Here is a 26,896-nt window from a genome sequence, read left to right on the forward strand (position 1 = left end):
ACTTGTCACTTCCTGACTTGTTAATTTTAGTCATTCTGACTGATGTGAGGTGGTATCTCACTGTGGTTTTGATTTGTATTTCCCTGCTGGTGAGTTTTCAATCTGCCTCTTAAATACCTTGAGTTTATCCAGTTTTCTCTAAGTCATCTTTGTAGCTTGTAGTCCCATTGGTATAGGACAGAAGCTTCATAATATCTCTGGTCTACACATTGGTTCCTACCCTGTAGGACTCTACATTATGTGGGAGTGAACTTTAAAAAATATGGGTCAGATTATGCTTCAGTGGTCTGCCTTTTATTTACCTGTCATTTCTCAGCTCTGGTTGACCGTTTTAAACCATGATGGCAGACTGGGACTCTGCAAACTGCATTTCTCCGTTGCCAGCTTGCTTCCTATTGGGTTTTTACCACTGCGACCCTTGGGGTGTATTTGGGAGGTAAGAGAAAGGACTTCTGTTTCTAGTTTCTTTATACCTCCAGCAGCCAACGATAACCACTGCTTCATTCTCCAGCTTCTTTTGGCATTCCCAGCACCAGCCTTGCTGCTCCTTCTCCCAGGTACCAGTTTCTGGGCCCTGGAGTTTCTAGGTAGATGGAGTGCCACTTGCATTTCTTCCTTACCCACCCCTACTGGGCTTAGCAGTTCGAGCACCCTCTTGCTTGTGCCTCCTCCATCGGGATTCAGACTTGAGTTGTAGGGTTCCTCTCCTTGGAGGCCATGTGGTTTCAACTTCTTAGAGGTTTGAACACCAGACTCCATGGACTTCCTCCTCTCTTCCAGGCATAGCCCCATAATACCCTTCCTCCAGGCATCTAGCTTCCCATAACACACCTCTTCTATTTTGTTCCCCCAGCCCTTTGGTGGTGATAGTACTTACTGTAGTTATTAATCCTTTGATTCCCTTAGCCTTCCCTTTTTACCTTTTCAGCTTTTCAGTATCTGTATAACCAGGTTCCTGTATTAAATCGGTGTTTGAATTATCCACATGGTTTCTGTTTGTCTCATTCAAGAGGTTTTCTATTTTCTAGTAATTAAGTTAAAAAAAAGATTTTCATTAATTCCTAAGTTTGGGACTACTTCTCTAGTCTCAAGCCATGCCACGCCCCCCCGCCCCCCCACTTTCTTAGGGGTGGGTAGGGGCAGAGGAAAGAGAGAATCTTTTTTTTTTTTTTTTTAAAGATTTTTATTTATTTATTTGAGGGAGAATGAGTGAGAGAGAGCATGAGAGAGGAGAAGGTCAGAGGGAGAAGCAGACTCCCCAAGGAGCTGGGAGCCTGATGCAGGACTCGATCCTGGAAGTCCGGGATCATGGCCTGAGCGAAAGTCAGCTGCTCAACCAACTGATCCACCCAGGTGCCCAAGAGAGAGAATCTTAAGCAGGCTCTACACCCAGCATGGAGCCCCACAACCTGACCTGAAATCAGGAGTTCGTTGCTTAACCAACTGAGCCACTCAGGCACCCTCCGTCTTTTTCTCTTTATGCTTCAGTATTCTGAATTTTTTTTTAGTTGCCAGAACATGCACATTCAGTTTTTGTTTCAAAAGATAGTGTACCTGGTAGACTGTACCATGCTCTGATTATCAGCAGCCCCACCTACTTTTCCTTCACCCTCCCACCCCACAGCAGTTGGTTGGTTAACTCTCACATATCGCTGGCTGGAGGCAGTACGCTGTAGAGGTTGTAGAGATATGCTGTTGCCTAGGTTTTAATGTCAACTCTGTTATTTTGTCGGCTTTATGATCTTAGGCAAGTTACTTAATACATGTTTCGTTTTCTCACCTGGAAAATGGGGATGATTTATCTACATGATTGGGTTACTGTAAGGCTTAAATATGTTACTGTAAAGTACTCTGAACTTTAGTGATAATAAGTCATTGCTCAGTAAGTGATAATAACCTGCTGTTATTATCAGCTGCATGAGAATCCTTCTGGGCTACTTTCCTCGATCTCCACACTCCACCTTTTGTATGCTCCTGTAGCATCATGTCCTTCACCTTTTCCATATTTAACTGTGCTTGAGGTTACTTGTTTAGTGTCTTGCCAGCATATAATGGTATATGGGATAGTTACCCTTTTTTTTTTTTTTTTAAAGCATCTGGCTGCATTCAGAGACTTTGGAGTGATGTGGAATATTTTTACCTTCCTTATCTTCTCTCCCTAACATGAAAAACTCCTTATTTTTCATAGATGTCATATAATAAAAGAACATGTCATTTGGAATAACTGGAGTTGAAACCAAAAAATCATATCCCACAAACTTTTGTTCCAAAGCCTAAAAATTTAAATGTGCAGAAGAATCCCTGAATACCAACTGCTAAATAATTTTTCTAGTATCTCTGAAGATGGAAGCTGTGCTTCCCACGAGCAATCCTTTATATTGAATTCTATCTTCTAAAGCCTTTTTTTCCCTTGATCTTTTAAAATCTTTTTACAGTAGGGGCACCTGGGTGGCTCAGTTGGTTAAGAGTCTGTCTTTGGCTAAGATCATGATACCGGGGTCCTAGAATCCAGCACAACATCGTGCTTCCTGCGCAATGGGGGTCTGCTTCTCTCGTTCCCTCTACCCTCCCTGCTGTTTGTGCTCATACTCTGTCTCTCAAATAAATAAAACCTTAAAAAAATGTTTAGAGTAAGTGTACATAGTATTTTCTTTAATATTCTACTTGTAGTAAAAAGAAAGGTTTGATAGTAAGATATATATATATATATATATATATATATATGAATGATATATGTCCTATATATAATGTGTTAAAGTATGAATATGAAATAAACAGTTATGGTAGGAAAAACAACTATGCCACACCTTGGGATTGAATATTTATTCAGTTTCAGCATTATATTTAATTCTGAGCTTCTGAGCAGCCAGTGAAAAGAGAAATATAATTCCTGTCATCATATGAGAAGAACATTTCTTTTTTTGAATTTTAAATGTATTATCCTAATTCAGCTGTACTAAAACTGTGAATGTGGAGCACTAATGCTGCTGAATATTAACAGGTATCAGGATTAAGTTTGAAGATAATGGGCTAAATAAGATAAACCGACTTCTCTTTTTCTTTTTTGTTTTGTTAAAAGTTTTTTTATTTCAATTCCAGTGTAGTTAACATACAGTGTTATATTAGTCTCAGGTGTAAAGTATAGTGATTCAACAATTCTATACATTACTCAGTGTTCATCATGGTTAAGTGTACTCTTTATGGGGGGAGGAGTCAAGATGGCGGAGGAGAAGCAGGCTGAGGCTACATCAGGTAGCAGGAGATCAGCTAGATAGTTTATCTAAAGATTGCAAACACCTGAAAATCCAACGGGAGATTGAAGAGAGGAAGAACAGCAATTCTAGAAACAGAAAATCAGTCACTTTCTGAAAGGTAGGACTGGTGGAGAAGTGAATCCAAAGGGATGGGAAGATAGACTGCGGTGGGAGGGACTGGCTCCCAGGGAGCCTTGGAGCAACAGAGCACAGAATCGGGACTTTTAGAAGTCTGTTCCACTGAGGGGCATCGCTCCGGAGGCTAAACCAGGGTGAAGCCCACGCGGGGTCAACGTGGCCCCAGGTCCTGCAGGGTCATGGAAGGATTGGGGGTGTCTTTGAGTGTCGCAGAGCTTGCAGGTATTAGAACGGGGAAGCCTGCTACAGAGACCGAACCGAAGAGTGAGCTCTCAGCTAGGGGTTACCTTGAATCAGTCGCAGCCTGGGTGAGCTTGGAGCGTGGCCCGAGGCTAGGGAGACGGGAGTTATTGGGTGCTATTCTCTGAGGACGCACTGAGGGGTGGGGCCCCAAGCTCTCAGCTCCTCTGGGCGGGAGACCGGGAGGCCGCCATTTTCATTACCATCCTCCGGAACTCTAAGGAAGCCTTCAGGTAACAAAAGCTCCCGAAGCGAATCCGAGCTGATTACTCAGCCCGGAGCCTGGTAAGGGAGGTGCAATTCCTCCTGGGGCAAAGACACTTGAGAAACACTACAACAGGCCCCTCTCCCAGAAGATCAACAAGAAATCCAGCCAGGACCAAGTTCACCTACCAAGGAGTGCAGCAGGTTCAGTACTAAGGAGAGTGGTGGAATTCCAGGGGAGGAGAAAGCAAGCACTGAACTCATGGCTTTCTCCCCATGATTCATTAGTCTTGCAGTTAATTTAATTTTTTTTCCCAATTTTTTTTTTCAAATTTTTTTCTTATTCTGCTAATTTTTTTTTAACTTTTACCCTTTTCTTTTTTAATGTTTTTAAACTAGTTTTTCTAATATATATATATATTTTCCTTTTTTATATTTTTTCTTTACTTGTTTTCTTTTTAATTGTTTCTTTTTTTTTTCCGAACCTCTTTTTATCCCCTTTCTCCCCCCCATGATTTGGGAGTCTCTTCTGATTTGGTTAAAGCATATTTTCCTGGGGTCTTTGCCACCCTTTTAGTATTTTACTTGCTCCTTCATATACTCTTATCTGGACAAAATGACAAGGCAGAAAAATTCACCACAAAAAAGAACAAGAGGCAGTACTGAAGGCTAGGGACCTAATCAATACAGACATTGGTAATGTGTCAGATATAGAGTTCAGAATGACGATTCTCAAGGTTCTAGCCGGGCTCGTAAAAGGCATGGAAGATATTAGAGAAACCCTCTTGGGAGATATAAAAGCCCTTTCTGGAGAAAGAAAAGAACTGAAATCTAACCAAGTTGAAATAAAAAAAGCTATTAATGAGGTACAATAAAAAATGGAGGCTCTCACTGCTAGGATAAATGAGGCAGAAGAAAGAATTAGTTATATAGAAGACCAAATGACAGAATAAAGAAGCTGAGCAAAAGAGGGACAAACAGCTACTGGACCACGAGGGGAGAATTCAAGAGATAAGTGACACCATAAGATGAAACAACATTAGAATAATTGGGATTCCAGAAGAAGAAGGAAGAGAGAGGGGAGAAGAAGGTATATTGTAGAGAATTATTTGAGAGAATTTCCCTAATATGGCAAAGGGAAAAAGCATCAAAAGCCAGGAGGCGCAGAGAACCCCTCTCAAAATCAACAAGAATAGGTCCAAACCCCGTCACCTATTAGTAAAATTTACAAGTCTTAGTGACAAAGAGAAAATCCTGAAAGCAGCCAGGGAAAAGAAGTCTGTAACATACAGTGGTAAATATATCAGATTGGCAGCAGAATTATCCACAGAGACCTGGCAGGCCAGAAAGAGCTGGCATGGTATATTCAGAGCACTAAATGAGAAAAACATGCAGCCAAGAATACTATATTCAGCTAGGCTATCATTGCAAATAGAAGGAGAGATAAAAAGCTTCCAGGACAAACAAAAATTGAAAGAATTTGCAAACACCAAACCAGCTCTACAGGAAATATTGAAAGGGGTCCTCTAAGCAAAGAGAGAGCCTAAAAGTAGTAGATTGAAAGGACCAGAGACAATATACTGTAACAGTCACCTTACAGGCAGTACAATGGCACTAAATTCATATCTCTCAATAGTTACCCTGAATGCTAATGGGCTAAATGCCCCAATCAAAAGGCACAGGGTTTCAGAATGGATAAAAAAACAAAACCCCCCTATATGTTGCCTACAAGAAACTCATTTCAGACCCGAAGATACCACCAGATTTAAAGTGAGGCGGTGGAAAACAATTTACCATGCTAATGGACATCAGAAGAAAGCTGGGATGGCAATCCTTATATCAGATTAATTAGATTTTAAGTCAAAGACTATAATAAGAGATGAGGAAGGACACTATATCATACTCAAAGGATCTGTCCAACAAGAAAATCCAACAATTTTAAATATCTATGCCCCCAACGTGGGAGCAGCCAACTATATAAACCAATTAATAACAAAATCAAAGAAACACATAAACAATAATACAATAATAGTAGGGGACTTTAACACTCCCCTCACTGAAATGGACAGATCATCCAAGCAAAAGATCAGCAAGGAAATAAAGGCCTTAAACGACACACTGGACCAGATGGACATCACAGATATATTGAGAACATTTCATCCCAAAGAAACAGAATACAAATTCTTCTCTGGTGCACATGGAACATTCTCCAGAATAGATCACATCCTGGGTCCTCAATGAGGTCTCAACCGATATCAAAAGATTGGGATCATTCCCTGCATATTTTCAGACCACGGTGCTCTGAAGCTAGAACTCAATTGCAAGAGGAAATTTGGAAAGAACCCAAATACATGGAGACTAAACAGCATCCTTCTAAAGAATGAATGGGTCAACCAGGAAATTAAAGAAGAATTGAAAAAATTCATGGAAACAAATGATAATGAAAACACAATGGTTCAAAATCCGTGGGACACAGGAAAGGCAGTCCTGAGAGGAAGATATATAGGAGTACAAGCCTTTCTCAAGAAACAAGAAAGGTCTCAAGTACACAACCTAACCCTACACCTAAAGGAGCTGGAGAAAAAACAAGAAAGCAAGCCTAGGGCGCCTGGGTGGCTCAGTGGGTTAAGCCGCTGCCTTCGGCTCAGGTCATGATCTCAGGGTCCTGGGATCGAGGCCCGCATCGGGCTCTCTGCTCAGCAGGGAGCCTGCTTCCCTCTCTCTCTCTCTCTGCCTGCCTCTCCATCTACTTGTGATCTCTCTCTGTCAAATAAATAAATAAAATATATAAAAAAAAAAAAAAAAAAAAAAAAAAAAAAAGAAAGCAAGCCTAAACCCAGCAGGAGAAGAGAAATAATAAAGATCAGAGCAGAAATCAATGAAATAGAAACCAAAAAAACAATAGAACAAATCAACGAAACTAGGAGCTGGTTCTTTGAAAGAATTAATAAGATTGATAAACCCCTGGCCAGACTTACCAAAAAGAAAAGAGAAAGGACCCAAATAAATAAAATCATGAATGCAGGAGGAGAGATCACAACTAACACCAAAGAAATACAAACAATTATAAGAACATACTATGAGCAGCTCTACGCCAACAAATTTGACAATTTGGAATCAATGGATGCATTTCTAGAGACATATAAACTATCACAACTGAACCAGGAAGAAATAGAAAGCCTGAACAGACCCATAACCAGTAAGGAGATTGAAACAAGTCATCAAAAACCTCCAAACAAACAAAAGCCCAGGGCCAGATGACTTCCCAGGGGAATTCTACCAAACGTTTAAAGAAGAACTAATTCCTATTCTCCTGAAACTGTTCCAAAAAATAGAAATGGAAGGAAAACTTCCAAACTCATTTTATGAGGCCAGCATCACCTTGATCCCAAAACCAGACAAGGATCCCATCAAAAAAGGGAGCTACAGACCAATATCCTTGATGAATACAGATTTGAAAATTCTCACCAAAATACTAGCTAATAGGATTCAACAGTACATTAAAAGGATTTTTCACCACGACCAAGTGGGATTTATTCCAGGGCTGCAAGTTTGGTTCAACATCTTCAAATCAATCAGTGGGATACAATACATTAATAACAGAAAGAACAAGAACCATATGATACTCTCAATAGATGCTGAAAAAGCATTTGACAAAGGACAGCATCCCTTCCTGATCTAAACTCTTCAAAGTGTAGGGGTAGAGGACACATACCTCAATATCATCAAAGCCATCTATGAAAAACCCACTGCAAATATCATTCTCAATGGAGAAAAACTGAAAGCTTTTCCGCTAAGGTCAGGAACATGGCAGGGATGTCCATTATCACCACTGCTATTCAACATAGTACTAGAATTCCTAGCCTCAGCAATCAGACAATAAAAGGAAATTAAAGGCATCCAAATCAGCAAAGAAGAAGTCAAACTATCACTCTTCACAGATATGATACTATATGTGGAAAACCCAAAAGACTCCACTCCAAAACTGCTAGAATTTGTACAGGAATTGAGTAAAGTGTCAGGATATAAAATCAATGCACAGAAATCAGTTGCATTTCTCTACACCAACAAGAAAGAAGAAAGAGAAATTAAGGATTCAATTCCATTTACAGTTGCACCCAAAACTATAAGATACCTAGGAATAAACCTAACCAAAAAGGCTAAGAATCTATACTCAGAAAACTATAAAGTACTCATGAAGAAAATGAGGAAGACACAAAGAAATGGAAAAATGTTCCATGCTCCTGGATTGGAAGAACAAATGTGAAAATGTCTATGCTACCTAAAGCAATCTATACATTTAATGCAATCCCTATCAAAATCCTACCCATTTTTTTGAAAGAAATGGAACAAATAATCCTAAAATTTATATGGAACCAGAAAAGACCTCGAATAGCCAATGGAATATTGAAAACAAAAACCAAAGTTGGTGGCATCTCAATTCCGGACTTCAGGCTCTATTACAAAGCTGTCATCATCAAAACAGCATGGTACTGGCACAAAAACAGACACATAGATCAATGGAACAGAATAGAGAGCCCAGAAATAGACCCTTAACTCTATGGTCAACTAATCTTCAACAAAGCAGGGAAGAATGTCCAATGGAAAAAAGACAGCCTTTTCAACAAATGGTGTTGGGAAAATTGGACGGCCACATGCAGAAAAATGAAATTGGACCATTTCCTTACACCACACACGAAAATAGAATAAAAGATAATAATAATAATAATAATAATAGGATAAAGGACCTCAGTGTGAGAAAGGAATCCATCAAAATCCTTGAGAACACAGGCAGCAACCTCTTCGACCTCAGCTGCAGCAACATCTTCCTAGGAACATCGCCAAAGGCAGGGGGAGCGAGGACAAAAATAAACTATTGGGATTTTATCAAGATCAAAAGTTTTTGCACAGCAAAAGAAACAGTTAACAAACCAAAAGACAACTGACAGAATAGGAGAAGATATTTGCAAAAACATATCAGATGAAGGGCTAGTTTCCAAAATCTATAAAGAACTTAGGAAACTCAACACCCAAAGAACAAATAATTCAATCAAGAAATGGGTCGAAGACATGAACAGACATTTCTGGAAAGCCGACATCCAGATGGCCAACAGACACATGAAAAAATGCTCCACATCACTGGGCATCAGGGAAATACAAATCAAAATCACCTCACACCAGTCAGATGTTGCAAATGGCAAGATTTCATTCTTTTTTTATGGCTGAGTATTTTTCCAGTATACACACACACACACACACACACACACACACACACCCCACATCTTTATCCATTCATATTTCAGTAGACTCTTGGTCTGCTTCCATAATTTGGCTATTGTAAATAATGCTTCAGTAAACATTTAGGCTTAGGGTCTTGTATTTTTTGGGTAAATACCCAATAGTGTCATTACTGGATTGTAGAGTAGTTTTATTTTTAATTTTTTGTGAAACGTCCATACTATTTTCTGGAGCAGCTGCACAGTTTGCATTCCTACCACCAGTGCAAGAAGATTCCTCTTTCTCCATATCCTTGTCAATGTTGTTTCTTGTGTTCTTTTAGCCATTCTGATTAAGTGTGAGGTGATATTTCGTTGTAGTTTTGATTTGCATTTTCCTGATGATGAGTGATCTTGAGCACCTTTTTGTATGTCTGTTAGCCTTCGTGTATCTTGTTTGAAGAAATATCTGTTCAAGTCTTCTGCCCATTTTTAAGTTGGATTATTTATTTTTTGGGTGTTGAATTGTGTAAGTTCCTTATATATCTTGGTATTAACCCTTTTTCAGTTATGTCATTTGCAAATATCTTCTCCCATTCAGTAGGTTGTCTTTTAGTTTTGCTGATTGTTTCCTTCACTGTGAAGAAGCTTCTTATTTTGATGCAGTCACAATAGTTTATTTTTTCTTTTTTCCCTTTGCCTCAGGAGACTTATCTAGAAAAATGTTGCTATGGCCAATGTCAGAGAAATTGCTGCCTATGCTCTCTTCTAAGGTTTTGATGATTTCCTGACTCACATTTAGGTCTCTTACTGATTTCGAATTTATTTTTGTGTATGGTGTAAGGAAGTGGTCCAGTTTCATTCTTTTGCATGTAGCTGTCCAGTTTTCCCCACACCTTTGTTGAATATTCTTGTCTCTTTTGTTATAAATTAATTGACCGTATAATTGTGGTTTGTTTCTGGGTTTTCTGTTCTGTTCCATTGATCTATGTGTCTGTCTTTGTGCCAGTACCATACTGTTTTGATTAGTGCAGCTTTGTACTATGACTGGAGGTCTGGAATTGTGATGCCTCAAGGTTTGTTTTTCTTTTTCAAGATTGTTTTGGCTATTTGTGGTTCCCATACAAGTTTTAGGATTATTCGTTGTAGTTCTGTGAAAAATGACATTGGTATTTTGCTAGGTGTAGTATTAAATCTGTAGCTTGCTTCTTTCATCAGTGTTTTAGAGTATACTTATCAGTTCCAGTAGTTTTTTGGTGGAGACTCTTGGATTTTCTATAGAGTATCATGCCATCTGCAAATAATGAAAGTTTTACTTCTTTACTAATTTGGATGTCTTTTTGTTGTCATAAAGAAACTTCTTACATGTTTTCTCATAACCTTAAGAATTTTTAACATGCATCTTGACTTTCTAAGAGAAAGATAGTTTCCTTAATCCATTTTGCCATTAAATGCTTTTAAAGTAAATAGTAAGCTTTGCAAAGTGCTGGCCTAAGTCAGTGAACAACTGGATGGATTATGTCTTCAGTAACATTTTTGCAGAAGATATCACAATTGCTTTTTATTTGACCTTTCCTTATGTTGATTTAACTTTTCTTTTTTTTTTTTTTTAAGATTTTATTTATTTGACAGAGAGAAATCACAAGTAGGCAGAGAGGCAGGCAGAGAGAGAGAGAGGAGGAAGCAGGCTCCCTGCTGAGTAGAGAGCCCGATGCGGGACTCGATCCCAGCACCCTGAGATCATGACCCAAGTCGAAGGCAGCGGCCCAACCCACTGAGCCACCCAGGCGCCCCTATTTAACTTTTCTTTGAAACACAGTCCAGGGGAAGGCTAATTACTTCCAAGAAATCTAGATTCTCCCTATCTACCTGGAGTTGCTGCTTTTGAAAAGCACATGCAGGAATGCTTTGAGGGCTAAGTATTTCTGTTATCTGCCTGCCTGCTGACCTGGCAGTAGGTCTAGGAGTCTCTCAGAGGTATAGTCATTCTAGAGTCATTCTAGATTGAGGCTGATTATATTTTTCCTTGTGTAACCTGACTCCAAGACCCACACCTACTAAGGCTACCACTGTTTCAATATGTAGCAAGGGCCTGAGCCTCCACCTTCTCCCCAGGGACCTGCTGGGACTAATTATTTTGAAAACACTAGTAACAGCATGCTTCCAATTTATTCCTCAGATGTAAGCTCTTTTGGTCTTTGCTGCTCTTCAAACTGTTTGTCACATACTTCTTGTACCTTAATCAGCTCTCCTATTTCTCCTCTCCTGTTCTAAACATGTCTATTTGCTCTTTAGAATACTTGTTTATGCCAAATAAATTATCTTCTGTTACATTAGCCTCTGCTTGTTAACTTCCATCTGTTCATTTAATATTTCATTTAGTGTTTCTTCTACCCCCTGGCCTTAACTTGACTGAGGTACATCTTTCAGTTGTTGCTTCTTTTTTTCTGAAATACCTTGTGGGCCCAAGGTTGGGCAAGACTGGTCAGCCTTCTCCATTTTCAGTGGTACATCCAGACTTTTATTCCTCCATTCTTTCAATTATCAGCAAGTAAGAACAACTTAAAATAAAATTCAGTTCTTTTGAGTCTTATGCCTTTTAACTTTCTTACTCAATTTTCTCTCATTTGAAAATTTTGATACCTGGAATAATCTTTTCCACCCCAGTCTTGCCATTATTCATTTGGTAGCAAACCTATTCATCTGTAATTTCCTCAGCTTGAATCCATTTGGATTTTATTTTTATATATACTCTGTGAAGTACAGCTCCATTCTTGGTGATCCACTGATGGGGAAGCAGTGACAGTAACTTGACCATTTGAGGGAATGATGCATTTTAAAGTATATAACCCTCCCCATAAATTGATTGGGTCTAAGAAGATAAGGGCTGATAAAAATTCTCAGGAATGTTTAAAATGTTTTAAAAATTTTGATTTTATAGGAATGAATGAGAATTATACTTGAAATGGTGAGATCTGGCTATATTATAATCTTGATTCAAAGAGAGGGGTTAGCTCTTTTGTTAACTGTAGTGTGGTAGAAGGAGCATTGGATAATTTGAAGTCCAGCCATTTGCTAGTCGATTACTTTCTCTTTTTTCCTACTGCAAAATGGAGAGTAATAACTAATTCATAAAGTTGTTGGGCTAATAAAATGCAAGAATTCCATTTAAGTGTATGTGTGTTTTGTAAACATTGATGTTTAAGATCTAATACAAATTAGAGAACTATTCTCCCCTAAGGTAGGTCATAAGATTGCACTTCAACATCACATTGTCTGCATAAAAAACTTTGATTATCTATACCCTGTGTGTTTTTATAGGAAAATAAATTCTTTTAAAAAAGTATTTGTTATTTGTGGTACTTTAATCTGAATGATAATAGTTGGGGTTAGGAGACTCCAGTGAACATTTTTCTGTGTAGTTATTGTAAGTCTAAGGAAAAGTAATTTATTTCTTAGGATCCTTCTTTTGAATTATACTATTAATATTATCTTTTTAATGTTTAATCTACAGGTATATGATGTTGATTGATGGCACAAATGAAGTTTTTATGATTGATAGAGATAATTCAGTGTTTCATGTTTCAAATCTGGAATTTCCATTTCGTAAAGATCTCCGTATACATTTATCAAATACTCTCTTGGATGGGGTAAGTCATATATATATATGTGTCTATCTCTCTCTCTATATTTTTTTTAAGTTAGACACTGCTATTTTTCTTGCAAGTAAAAAAAATTTTTTTTTTCAAGTGTAGGGAGGATCAGAGGGGAAGGGAGACAAAGAATCTTAAGGAGGATCCAGTCAAGCGTGGGCTCAAAGTGGGGCCTAATCTCAAGCCTGAGATCATGACCTGAGCTGAAATCAGTAGTTGGATACTAAACCGACTAAAGGCTCCCCTAAATGTGTATTTTTATTAAGTCAATGGGAAACTTATAATCTAGTTTTTTAAATACTTTTTTAAGGTATAATTGATATATAAAGAAAATAATCCAGTTTCTTATTAAGATTTAAATTTTATTTATCTCTTACCTTCACTTGCTCTCACTTGATCATTGTCTTGGCTATGGGAATAAGTGAACAAAATTAAATCTTAATATTTTTTTGCTCCTTGTGGTTGAAAAAAAGTTCTTATTGAAAAAGACTACTTTTATTTTATTCTTTTACTTGTCAATTGAATTTTAATTATATGATACAACATATCCCTTGGCTCTTCAGCTTTGACATCAACAACTATACTTTTACATTTGAATTTTAAAAGCTGGTAAGAATTTTCCATTTTTTTTTCTTTAAAGATTTTATTTATTTATTTGACATGGAGCTGGTAAGAATTTTCCATTTCTTTTTCTTTAAAGATTTTATTTATTTATTTGACATGGAGAGAGACAGCCAGAGAGGGATCATAAGCAGGGGGAATGGGAGAGGGAGAAGCAGACTTCCTGCTGAGCAGGGAGCCCGATCCAGGGCTTGATCCCAGGACTCTGGGATCATGACCTGAGCTGAAGGCAGATGCTTAATGACTTAGCTACCAGGCATCCCTGGATTTTTCCATTTCAGAAAATATATTTAATAATCATAAAATTACTTGATTAAAAATATTTTAGCTTTCTCCCATATAAGCAGCTTTCTTCCCAATTCTGAGAATATCTGTTCATTGTAAATAAAAATTAAAATAATATAGAATATTAGGAAAAAGCTGGTGAAAATCACCAGAACTACTATTGGAGTAACTTACATTATCATTTTGATGAACATTATTCCAGACTTTTCTCTGTGCCATAGTGTTCAATCTTACGTCTATTCCTGTGGAATGTGATATTCATGTTAATAATAGAAACTCAGAACATAGATTCTTTAGTGTAGTTGGGATCCTTTATAGTCCAGTAAGATTCTAAATAATCGTGGAACCTCTGTCTCTTTGAAAGTGAGTGCTCTGGTGAAATATGTATACACATGTGTAGTTAAATATTTTGTATGAAAAGAACCAAATGGTACATGTGTTTTGTTACTTGTCTTTTTCTCCTCATGTGGCAATTTGATTTGGACATCTTTCTCACATAAATGTCTGAATGGTATAACATTGCATATGTAAACACCATAATTACTAGGGTATCCAAACTATCTTTACTGTGAAAATTATAGTAGATGCTCTTTAAAAATATGACCCATCTCAATAACCCAGCCTCAACTTAGTGAATGAGACTCTCCCAGGGACCAGAGTCATCTGTACTTTTAATAAGTGCTCAAGTAATCAGGCAAGTTTAAGAAATAGTTCCGTAATTTATTTAAACAGTCCTCTTTTGGTGAACATTTTTTTTTTTTAGGTTTTTATTTTTATTTTTTTTTAATTGGAAGACCCTTAAATGCATATCCTTTTACAATTGTGCAGTTTTTTTAAACATTAAAAATTTTTAAAAAAATTTAGTTAATGTATAATGTATTATTGGTTTCAGAGGTACAGGTCTGTGATTCATCAGTCTTATATTTACCCAGTGGTCATTACATCACATGACCTCCTTAGAGCCCATCACCCAGTTACTGCATCCCTCCTCTGCTCCCCCTTACAGGGATCCACAGTTGGTTTCTTATGACTAAGAGTCTCTTATGGTTTGCCTCCCTGTCTGGTTTTGTCTTTTGTTTTTTTTTCCACTCTTCCCCATGATCCTCTGTTTTGTTTCTTAAATTCCACATATCAGTGAGATGATATGATAATTGTCTTTCTCTGATTGACTTATTTTGCTTAGCGTAATACCCTCTAGTTCCATCCACGTCATTGCAAATGGCAAGATTTCATTTTTTTTGATGGCTGGGTAGTATTCCATTGTGTATATATACCACATCTTCTTTATCCATTCATCTGTTAATGGACATTTAGGCCCTTTCCATAGTTTGGCTATTGTGGACATTGCTGCTGTAAACACTGGGGTGCAGGTTGTCCCTTCAGGTCACTACATTTTTATCTTTGGGGTAAATATTGCAATTGCTGGGTTGTAGGGTGGCTCTATTTTCAACTTTTGGAGGAACCTCCATACCGTTTCCCAGAGCGGCTGTACCAGCTTTCATTTCCACCATCGGTGTAAGAGGGTTCCCCTTGTTTTGTGTCCTCACCAACATCTGTCATTTTCTGACTTAATAATTTTAGCCATTCTGGTTGCTGTGAGGTGTTTTCTCATTGTGCTTTTGATTTGTATTTCCCTGGTGCCGAGGGATGTTGAGCACCTTTTCGTGTGTCTGTTGGCTGTTTGGATGTTTGCTTTGAAGAAGTGTCTGTTCGTGCCTTATGCCCATTTCTTGATTGGATTATTTGTTCTTTTGGTGTTGAGTTTGATAAGTTATTTATAGATATTGGGTACTAGCCCTTTATCTGATATATCATTTGCATATCTTCTCCCTTTCTGATGGTTGTCTTTTGATTTTATTAACTGTTTCCTTTTATTTTGGGGCACCTGGGTGGTCCAGTGGGTTAAGCCTCTGCCTTCGGCTCAGGTCATGATCTCAGGGGCCTGAGATCGAGCCCCGCATTGGGCTATCTCCTCAGCAGGGAGCCTGCTTCCCCCTCTCTCTCTGCCTGCCTCTCTGCCTTCTTGTGTTCTCTGTCTGCCAAATAAATAAAATCTTAAAAAAAAAAAAAAGCTTTTTATTTTGATGAAGTCCCAATAGTTCATTTTTGCTTTTGTTTCCCTTGTCTTTGTCTAACAAGAAGTTGCTGTGGCTGAGGTTACAGAGGTTGCTGCCTATGTTCTTCTCTAGGATTTTGATGGATTCCTGTCTCACATTTAGGTCTTTTATCCATTGTGAATCTATTTTTGTGTATGGTGTAGGGAAATAGTACAGTTTCATTCTTTTGCTTGTGGCTGCCCAATTTTCCCAGCACCAGTTATTGAAGAGATTGTCTTTTCCATTGGCTATTCTTTTCTGCTTTCTTGAAGATTAGTTGACCCCAGAGTTGAGGGTCCATTTCCGGGTTCTCTGTTCTGTTCCATTGATCTATGTGTCTTTTTTTGGTGCCATTACCATGATGTCTTGATGATTGCAGCTTTGTAATAGAGCTTGAAGTCAGGCATTGTGATGCCCCCAGTTTTGGTTTTCTTTGTTAACATTCCTCTGGCTATTCAAGGTCTTTTCTGGTTCCATACAAATTTTAGGATTATTTGTTCCAATTCTGTGAAAAATACCGATGATATTTTGATATGGATTGCATTGAATATATAGATTGCTCTAGGTAGCATAGCCATTTTTTTTTTTTTTTTTTTTTTTAGCATAGCCATTTTAACAATATTTGTTCTTCCAGTCCATGAGCATGGAATGTTTTTCCATTTCTTTTTGTCTTCCTCCATATCTTTGATGAGTGTTCTGTAGTTCTCTGAGTACATGTCCTTTGCTTCTTGGGTTAGGTTTATTCCTAGGTGTCTTATGGTTTTGGATGCAATGGTAAGTGGGATTGATTCCTTAATTCTTCGTTCTTTTGTCTCATTGTTAATGTATAGAAGCGCAAGTGATTTCTGTGCACTGATTTTATATTCTGCCACTTTGCTGAGTTCTTATATGAGTTATAGCCATTTTGGTTGTGGAGGCTTTGGGTTTTCCACATAGAGTATCATGTCATCTGCAAAGAGTTTGAATTTGACTTCTTCTTTGCTGATTTGGATGACTTTTATTTATTTATTTATTTTTCTGATTGGTGAGACTAGGACTTCTAGTACTATGTGTTGGATAGCAGTGGTGATAGTAGACATCCCTGCTGTGTTCCTGACTTTAGGGGAAAAGCTCTCCATTTTTCTGCATTGAGAATGATATTCACTGTGGGATTTTCATAGATGGCTTTTATGATATTGAGGTATGTTACTTCTATCCCTACACTCTGAAGAGTTTTAATCAAAAAACGATGCTGTACTTCTACAAATGCTTTTTCTGCATCTATTGAGGGGATCATATGGTTCTTGTCCTTTCTTTTATTTATGTGGTGTATCATATTGATTGATTTACGGATCTTGAACCTTTGCAGCCCAGGAATAAATTCCACTTGGTCACAGTGAATAATCCTTTTAATGCACCATTGGTCCTATTGTCTAGTATGTTGGTGAGAATTTTTCCATCCATGTTCATCAGGGGTATTGTTCTGTAATTCTATTTGGTGAGTTCGTTGTCTAGTTTTGGAATCAAGGTAATACTGGCCTTACAGAAAGAATTTGGAAGTTTTCTTTCCATTTTGATTTTTTGACACTGCTTTAGAAGAGGTTTTAATTATTCTTTAAATGTTTGGTAGAATTCCCCTGGGAAGCTCTCTGTCCCTGGGTTCTTGTTTGTTGGGAGATTTTTGATGACTGCTTCAATTTCCTTGCTGATTATGGGTCTGTTCAGGTTTTCTATTTCTTTTTCAGTTTTGGTAGTTTATACATCTCTAGGAATGCATCCATTTCTCCCAGATTATCTAATTTGTTGACATATTGTTGCTTATAAGATGGTCTTATCATTGTTTATATTTCTTTGGCGTTAGTTGTGATCTCTCTTTCATTCATGATTTTATTTGGGACTTTTCTCTTTTCTTTTTGATAAGTCTGGCCAGGGATTTATCAGTCTTACTAATTCTTGCAAAGAACTAGATCCCAGTTTCATTGGTCTGTTCTACTGGTCTTTTTGTCCTATTTCATTGATTTCTGTTCTAATCTTTATTATTTTTCTTCTCCTGCTGGGTGTAGGCTTTATTTGCTGTTCTTTCTCTAGGTCCTTCAGGTGGAAGGTTAAGTTGTGTAGTTGAGATCTTTCTTGTTTCTTGAGAAAGGCTTGTAGTGCTATATATTTCCCTCTTAGGGTCGCTGTTGATGCATCCCAAAGATTTTGAACAGTTGTGTTTCATTTTCATTTGTTTCCATGAATTTTTTAAATTCTTGTTTAATATCCTGGTTGACGCATTCATTCTTTAGTAGGATTCTCTTTAGCCTCTGTGTATTTGAGTTCTTTCCAAGTTCCCTGTTGAGTTTCAGTTTCAAAGCATTGTGGTCTGAAAATACACAGGAAATGATCCCAATTTTGGTACCAGTTGAGACCTGATTTGTGACCCAGGATGTGATGTATTCTGGAGAATGTTCCATTTGTGCTCAAGAAGAATGTGTATTCCGTTCCTTTGGGGTGGAATGTTCTGAATATATCTGTAACATCCATGTGGTCCTTAGTGTGCCCTCAGAGAAAAGCAGTTCAATGATCTGTCTTTTGTAGTGAGCGGAGTGTTAAAGTCCCCTACTATTATTGTATTATTATTGATGTGTCTCTTTGGTTTTGTTATTAATTGGTTTATATAATTGGCTGCTCCCATGTTAGGGACATCAGTATTTACAATAGTTAGATCTTCTTGTTGGACAGACCCTTTAAGTATGATATAGTGTCCTTCCTCATCTCTTACTCCAGTCTTTGGTTTTTAAAATCATGTTTGTGTGATATAAGGATTGCCAACTGAGCTTTCTTTTGATGTTCATTAGCATGATAAATGGTTTTCCACCCCCTGACTTTCAATCTGGAGGTGTCTTTGGGTCTAAAGGGAGCCTTTTGCAGACAGCATATTGATGGCTTTTTTTTTTTTTTTTAATCCAATCTGATGCCCTGTGTCTTTTGATTGGGGCATTTAACCCATTCTGTGTAACTATTGAAAGATATGAATTTAGTGCCATTGTATTGCCTGTGAGGTGACTGTTACTGTATATTGTCTCTGTTCCTTTTCGGTCTATGTTACTTTGGGCTCTCTCTTTGTTTAGAGGACCCCTTTCAATATTTCTTGAATGGCTGTGATCACAAATTATTTTAGTTTCTGTTTTTCCTGGAAGCTTTTTATCACTCCTTCTATTTTGAATGACATCCTAGCTGGATTAAGTATTCCTGGCTGCATATTTTTCCCATTTAGCATCCTGAATGTATCGTGCCGGTCGTTTCTGGTCTGCCAGGTCTCTGCGGATACGATTGGACTGCTGCCAATCTAACATTTCTACCCTTGTAGGTTACAGACCTTTTGTCCCGAGCTGCTTTCAGGATTTTCTCTTTGTCTCGAGATTCGTAAGTTTCACTCTTATATGTTGGGGTGTTAACCCATTTTTATTGATTTTGGGTGGGGGGGTTGGATTTCCGTGCCTCCTGGATTTTGATGCCTGTTTCCTTTCCCAGATTAGGGAGGTTCTCTGCTATGATTTGCTCCAAAATGTTTTCCTCTCCTTTCTCTCTTTTCCCTTTTTCCTGGGATCTCAGTTATTGCAGTTTATGGTATCACCTATCTATCGAATTCTCCTCTCGTGATCCAGTAGTTGTACATCTCTCTTTTTCTCAGCTTCTTTATTCTCCATTGTTTGGTCTCCTATATCACTAATTCTGTTTTCTGCCTCATTTATCCTAGCAATTAGAACTTCCTTTTATAATTGCATCTCCTTAATAGCCCTTTTGATTTGACTTGGTTAGACTTTAGGTGTTTTATTTCTCTGGAAAGTGATTCTCTTATGTCTTCTCTGCCTTTTTAATCCCAGCTCGTATCTTTATAATTGTTTTTTCGAACCCCTGTTCTGACATCTTACTAATGTCATACTGATTAGATCCCTGGCATCTACTGTGTCTTGTTCTCTTTTTTGAGGTGAGTTTTTCCATCTTGGCATTCTGTCTTTTGAAGAATACCCGAACAAGAGAATAAAGTACTAAAATGGCAACAATGACCCCAGAGAAATATACACTAAAGAAATCAGAAGACATGTGGAACTGGGAGGGGGGAAAAAAAAAAAAGGAAAACTAAAAGAGAATATAATCAGGTTAGCAGAATAGAGCAATACACTGAATTCCATGTGTATTTTGGTTTGTTTTTTTAAAAACTGGATCCCAAAATTGTAAGGAAAGAAAAACTAATGTATTTATGAAAGTAAAATTAAATACAATGAAAGGATGGAAAGTAATTATCAACATGAAATTTAAAGACAGGAAAAAACAAAAGAGGAACAAAATACTTAACCACAACAAAATGAAGGGATAGAAACAGACAAATGAAGAGAACAGAGCAACACACTATTTCCTGTGTGTATTTTGGTCAGTTAGAAGAAACAACAATTCAAAATTATGAAGAAAGAAGAACATGCATACAAAAGTAAAACTAAATACATTGAATGAATAGCATGTAATTGTAGAGATGAAAATAAAAAATGTTTTTAAGTAAACAAGAGAAAAACAAAAAGAAAGAAGAAAATAAAACAACAAAGTGGAGAATATGATCAGGCAGGTGAACAGAATAGAGCCATACACTAGATTTTGGGTGTATTTTGTTCCCTAAATTGTAGAGAAAGAAAAACATACATATGTGTACAAAAATAAGAATAAGTACAATGAAGGGATAGAATGTAAATATTAAAATAAAAATTAAAAAAGGTTTAAAAAAGAATTGATATAATAAGAGATTGGTTAAAAAGAAATAAGAAAAATTTAAAGTTGAGAGACTAAAGAATCATAGGAGAAAAGCCATGAGTTCTATGTGTTGTATACCCCTAGCACTGGAGTTTTGCAGTTCTCATTGATCAGTAAACTAGGTCATGGCTGGATGTTCTTGCCGATCTTCTTGGGGAGGGACTAGTTGCATTGATTCTCAAATGTGTTTACCCTAGGCGAAATTGTATCACTCTTGCCAAGGGACCTGGCTAGGCAGTGTTCAGGTTTGCTGTCTTTGGCTTTTGTTCCCTAAAGGCTTTCCATCCAGCTTTAGAGGATGTGAATGGAAATTGCATCCTCCCAATCTCTGCCCTGGAGTGGAAAGCCCAGGGCCCCCGTCCTTAGTGTGCTCTCAGAGAAAAGCAGTCAATCGACTTCTGTCTCCCTGGTCTCCTTCTGTACTCCGTGCTCACCTGGCCTATGACACAGTGTTTCTGTCTCAGGCACATGACCCTGTTTTCTGGTCTCCAAATTCTGTAGACAACTGTAGTGTGCTCCCATGCCACTCTGCCCAGTAGTGATGGGGTCTTGCTGGTTTTCCCTCTTGGTGAGCCCCTGCTAGGAGAGTAGTCACCTGACTATGCCACAGTTTGTGGCTTATGGCAGCCCAGAGCTGAGAGCCCACTTCTCGGCTCAGTCTTTGCAGCTGGCTTTACTGCTCTGATGCATGGGAGCTCAGCCACACTTGGGCACCCCTTGGACTTCCTATGACTGGGGGGATCTTGAGGCCACATTGTCCCAGCTAGAGTTCTGCCTCTGCTTAGCCACCTGAGTGATGTTCCTCACTGGAACAGACTTCTAGAAGTTCCAGTTTTGTGTTCTGCTGCTTTATCACTTGCTGGTAGCCAGCTGATAGAGGCTCCCTTCCCCCACAGTCTTTTTTACATTTTGCCTCAGGTTCACTTCTCTGCTTCTGCTACCTTGAAGAAAGTGTTTGCTTTTCTCCTTGTAGAGTTGCTGATATTCTTTTCTTTGATCTTTGGTTGAGTTTTCAGCTGTTCAGAATGATTTGATATCTATCTAGCTGAATTCATGGGACCAGTCGAAATTAAATTCTCCTATTCCTCTGGTATCTCAGACTCCTCCACAGTTGTGCAATTTTTATAATTAAGAAGATTCTTAGAGGTGAGATTATAATATGTATTAAAGAATCCTTTGATTGCAAGTAACTGAAGTCCAACTTAATGTAACTGAGGAAAAACTTGATTGGAATAAATAATTGTTTCAGCTTGGCCTGATTCAGGCTGGATATGGGGCCTCAAAGGATACTGGCCAGGCTTGGTCATTCTCTTTCTTTGCTTTACTTGTCTGTTTGGTCTCATTCTTCATGAAGTCTCTTTCACATGAGAGGCAAGTTGCGTTGTATTGCAAGCAGAAAGAGAACTTTATCTTCCAACATCCATATGTCAATCCCAGGGAAGACTCCAAAGGGCCTTGCATGAGTTACATATTAATGGAAGAATGACATGGAAGGCCAGGCATTCATTGGTAGTACTACAGTTTGGAGTGCAAGAGGAGTAGTGCTCCTAAGGAGGGGGTGGTAATAAGCTCTACCTTGTTAAGTATGCTATGTTTGAGGGTGTGCCCATTGTAAATATTGACAGGTATAATAGGTATCCATTTTCCCAGAAAGTTTGAACCTGTGCACAAGTCTACCAATCATATTTAAAGGATTTGTATACTGTCTTAAATGCTGTGTTTTGAAAATTGAATATTTTCTAATTTGATGAAGGAAGAAATTCCTTTCTATTTTATGGGATAGTGTAGCAGAGCAGTTACAGCTCTGACTGTAACTGTTGGTGCCGTTCTGGCTTCATCAGTTAGTATGTGAGGGATTTAAAAATCTGTTCAGTTTTTCATCTGTAGTGAAGGGAGGCTATGGACAGTGCTTAGATTTTGGTGCTGTTGTGAAGGTAAAGTTGGATAGTTTAATAAGTGCTGGTAATAGTGTCTGACACATAGTAAAGAAATATTTATTCTTTTTGCATTTAGGTGAGTTGTTAATGAGGTTTAACATTTTATCACTTCTGTATGAATTACTGTATTTATTCTGTGAATTGCTGGTTCATATACTTTATATGTTTTTCTGTATTTGGTGTTCATTTTTTTCTTAATGATTTATAAGAAATTTTTGTCTATTAGGGTATTACTTCATGACACATATTTTGAAAAAATGTATTTTTTTGTGGCACAAGTTTAAATTTACATAGATAAATTTATGTAGGTTAGATTATGAGCATAGTTTTTAATATCTGTCTTTTGTGCCATTTTAAGAAATTTTTACTTATTTTTGTTCCTATTGTTTATATTTTTATTTTAGAATTATTATAGTACTCACCTGTATTTCCTTCTAGTACTTCTACAGTTTTATTTGTATATTTAAGTATTTGATCTATCTGAAATACATTTTGATTTTTTTCAAAGATTTTATTTATTTATTTGACAGACAGAGATCACAAGTAGGCAGAGAGACAGGCAGAGAAGGAGAAGGAAGCAGGCTACCTGTCGAGCAGAAAGCCTGATATGGGGCCTGATCTCAGGACCCTGGGATCCTGACCCGAGCCGAAGGCCCGAGACTTTAACCCACCAGCCACCCAGGTGCCCCAGAAATACATTTTGATAAAAGGAGTAGATAAGGGTATGAATTTATTTATTTTCAACTGTCTAAAGTGTTTTCTCACACCATTAAACTAATCTTGTTTCCTTTTTTAATTGGATATATAATTTATATTATACAGTGGATTCCCTTATCTATCATTTTCTTTTTCTTGATTTGTTTTCTCATTCCATTAGTATTTTGGTCTTTCAGTGGTAGTTTTAGATTGATTTTAATACTTTGACTTAAGCATACAGTTTAATATTTGGCAGTCCAAGTGTACCCAATTTCCTGGCTATTTTGAGGTTTGCCACTTAGATTTTTCTCTCTAGCTTTTGGGTGAATAGGCTGTTTGATTAAGAAGTTAGGCTCCACTTCATGTGCAGATCTATACAATAATAAGCTTATACATTTCTCTGTAGAGTAATCTCTGTTAGCCTTGCCTTCAGACCATTCATCTTTCTCTTTGCTGTTTTTGGTTGTATGGTTTATCTCTTTGCCACACATTCCCTGCTTTGCTTTGGAGGAAAAAGGGACTCTACATCTTTATTATAACTTCTCACAAATGCAGATCTCCTCTCTATGAAAATACTAATTACATTTTTAAAATTTCTAACTTTTTAAAAAATTTCTACACTTTCTTCAATTTTGAATTTTTTTCATGAGCCAGATTGAATTACAAGTGGCTAATAATCCTCTGCGATCTGTATGAGACTGCTTTCTTGCCTTAAGATGAAATTTGCTCATCTATTTCTGGTTTTTAATCCACTGTTGGATAGGAAATGGGTTGTGAATATTTACTTAAATTCTCAATGGTAGAATGATCCTAATGAAAATTGCATGCATAAAATACATCTTTTTTTTTAACAGAGGGAATATCACTTTCCAGGTGAATTTTTTTCCTGAGTGAATGCTTATGGTCCCATCCCATGACCTTCGTTTTTATTTACCAGCTAGATTTTGGAGTATGCAAACCAGAAGATGGAAGACTGATGGGAGAATAGGATGTTTGAACTAGTCATTTCTGAGGTATAGTTTGTGGTGATGAGAAGGTTCAGGATGTGATCTAGGGAGGGTGAGAGGTTGAAGTCATATGCAGAAGGGCAGTGGAAGGAAGATCAAATATTAGGTGGTTCCTAGTGAGTGATGGTAGGCGTCCAGGTTGAAAGGATGATTTCGAACCAGGTAGTAAAAATTAGAAAGGAAGAAAGAAGGTGGTGTAGTTGGATGTAGTGGCAGAGACTGAGCAGCGTAAATGTAGTCACAAAACAAAAGGGTGCTGTGTATTCTGGGGCAGTAGTAAAATGTAATTTTGTAATGAAATGATATGTACATATACATAAACATTTGGAACATATATTTTATGTGTGTGTGTGTGTGTGTGTGTATGTGTGTGTTTGTGCAGCACACACCCCCTTGTGGTTGACAGAGTTCACTGTGTAAGGTTAGAAGCGTGCATTGCACATCTCCAGGGTGCGCCATTCTCATAGTTGGTGTGACTCTCACCCTGGAGTTGCACTGTTTATAAACTGTGCAGCCAGTGTGGCAGCTGTGGCAGTGAGTTCACAGGATCAGCAAGAACATTTTTGTTGTTGTTACCCTCATTTAAGATAGTTTTTTAGTTTATAGTCAGTAAAATAAGAGGAAGAAAAAGACTTCTAAGTTAAAGCATTTGCCACAGCTTAGCATGGTTTATCATTGAACTAATAATTTTTGAATGCCTTTCATGTTCAGGTTGCTGTGCCAGGAGTGCAGAGTGTTGAAAAAAGGCCTCACCCTTGAGACTTTTTACTTCATTTGGTTGTGGTGGAGAAAAATTGATAGCGATGGAGGAAACCTTGAAATAAAACAATAACTTGGAGATTGGTATTTTAAAAGTCCAGTGGTGGTTTAAAGGAGAAATTCATTAAATCTAGTTAGTTTGGAAAGAAAGATGTTTTATAGAGGAATTGGCATTAGATATGGAAAGATTTCGTTAGAAAGAGATTTTTGTTGGGCACGGCGTGAGGGCATTCCAGGTAGGAAATAATGCTTAAAAATTAGATGTTTAACCATCTGCAGATTTAACTGAGCAATACTATATATTTTCACCCTGAACTTGGACAAATGAAAGCTGCATAATAGACTCTTGTGAAGTTTTAAAATAGCAATATGATTCATGATGTCAATTTACTTGGACCAGAATTATAGTTGCCATATCTCTTTTTCCAGTTAGTTAATTAAAACAGTCCTCTGTAGTTTCCTGTTTCTTCTACATTTTCATTTGCAAATTGTTTTTGTAAAATTCCAAATCCAAGAATAACTCAAACTACCTAATTGTCTGGCTGTCAGATGTGAGCATTGAAGCTTTTGTTTTGCTCTCTAAATTATGTTCTTTGACCCACAAAATGTGGAAAATAGGAGTTTAGAAATGTGGCATTAATTTATTTGAAACAATCAGTGAAATTCAGTTGATTTTATATTGAGGCCAAGAGGAGAATATAGCAGTTAATCACGAAAGGTAATAGCAAGAATCTTGGGAAAATGGCATGCCTTTTCAACGTTAATGTTTTTTTGTAAAGGAATATGCACACTCGCTAAAATTTTAGAAAGTATGTCATAAAGTAGAAAAATTCAACTGTCAAGAAGAGGTTACATTTTAACATTTTGTTGTATTTTCTTTCAGTCATTCTTTTTTGCCTATGGGTACATAATGTGTATAATCAATATGTATATAGCTGACATTTTATATATGCTGTGTATCTAGGTTCCATCATTTCCCTTCATCCTGAAGAACTGATTTTAGGATTTAAAAAAAAATTAATTTTATTTTTAAAAATTGAAATATAATTTAGGTACTCTAAAATTCATCCTTTTAAGCTGCATAATTTGGTAGTCTTTAGTATATTCAGACACCCTCAGCCTTTTTTTTTGGTCTTTTCTGTGTTTTTTTTTTTCCCTTTTTTTTTTTTTTTCCTTTTTAAAGATTGTACAATTATTACCACTCTCTAATTCTAGAACATTTTATCATCTGGGTGAACTATGATAATTAGAATCAAGCGGGCCTTAGTTGAAAGGATTTTAAGGAATGGGTTACCTTTGAGTTGAGCTTTGAAAGTCTACAGGTTTCCAGAGAAGAGTTAATTATTCCTCTCATTAAAACCCTTCAGTGGTTCCCCATTGCCCATAACATGAAACCCAAACTACTAAACATGCTATTCTTTTTTTTTTTTTTTTTTCATGGTATTCTTTATATCTGGGCCATGCCCATGTTTTTAGCATTGTCTTTCATTGTGACCCTTGAACCATAAGCTCCATCTGTAATGAGCTTTGGACAGTTTACTCAAAACCACCCTTTTTTACTCCTTTGTAATACTATTTGGCTCATTTACCATCCTGCTAGGAAATATCCACTTGTATCTTTCAGGATTTGACTAAGGGGTTGCAACATCTTATTATCAAACCTTTCTCTTATTCTTCAGTTAGAAATAACTACTCTTTGTTAAGCTTATATCATATGTTTTTATTTGTGTAGGTTTGTATCTGTTGTCTTGGTGTATTTATTAATAGGAATCTGTTTCATTCTCAGAAGTATTCTTATATAGACAGTAAGCTGCATGGTTACTCTATCTATATAGCCGTCTATCGTTAAAACTAGAACTCTTCATTGGACCCAGCTACTTAATGTATTTTCTTCTTCATGGGACTCTTCTTTGAAGGTAGGGACTGTATGTCTAATTTCTCTAGCAGTTAGAGCTATGTTTAATACATAGTTTGGACTCAGGAAATACTGGATGGATAGGTAGAAAGGTGGGTACCTGGGTAC

At 37.3% G+C, this 26,896-nt stretch overlaps 1 protein-coding gene across 1 annotated transcript in view; it reads left to right on the forward strand.

The window, feature by feature from the left end:
• Positions 1–26,896, forward strand: part of RNGTT (RNA guanylyltransferase and 5'-phosphatase) — a 351,237-nt gene that overhangs the window by 83,066 nt on the left and 241,275 nt on the right. The window contains exon 9 of the mRNA XM_082730606.1: positions 12,567–12,702. Coding sequence (XP_082586732.1) covers positions 12,567–12,702 — 136 coding nt within the window. The remainder of the gene's footprint in view (positions 1–12,566; positions 12,703–26,896) is intronic.

Source organism: Mustela nivalis, assembly GCF_964662115.1.
Source record: "Mustela nivalis genome assembly, chromosome: 5".
In the NCBI taxonomy this organism is placed as follows: Eukaryota; Metazoa; Chordata; class Mammalia; order Carnivora; family Mustelidae; genus Mustela; species Mustela nivalis.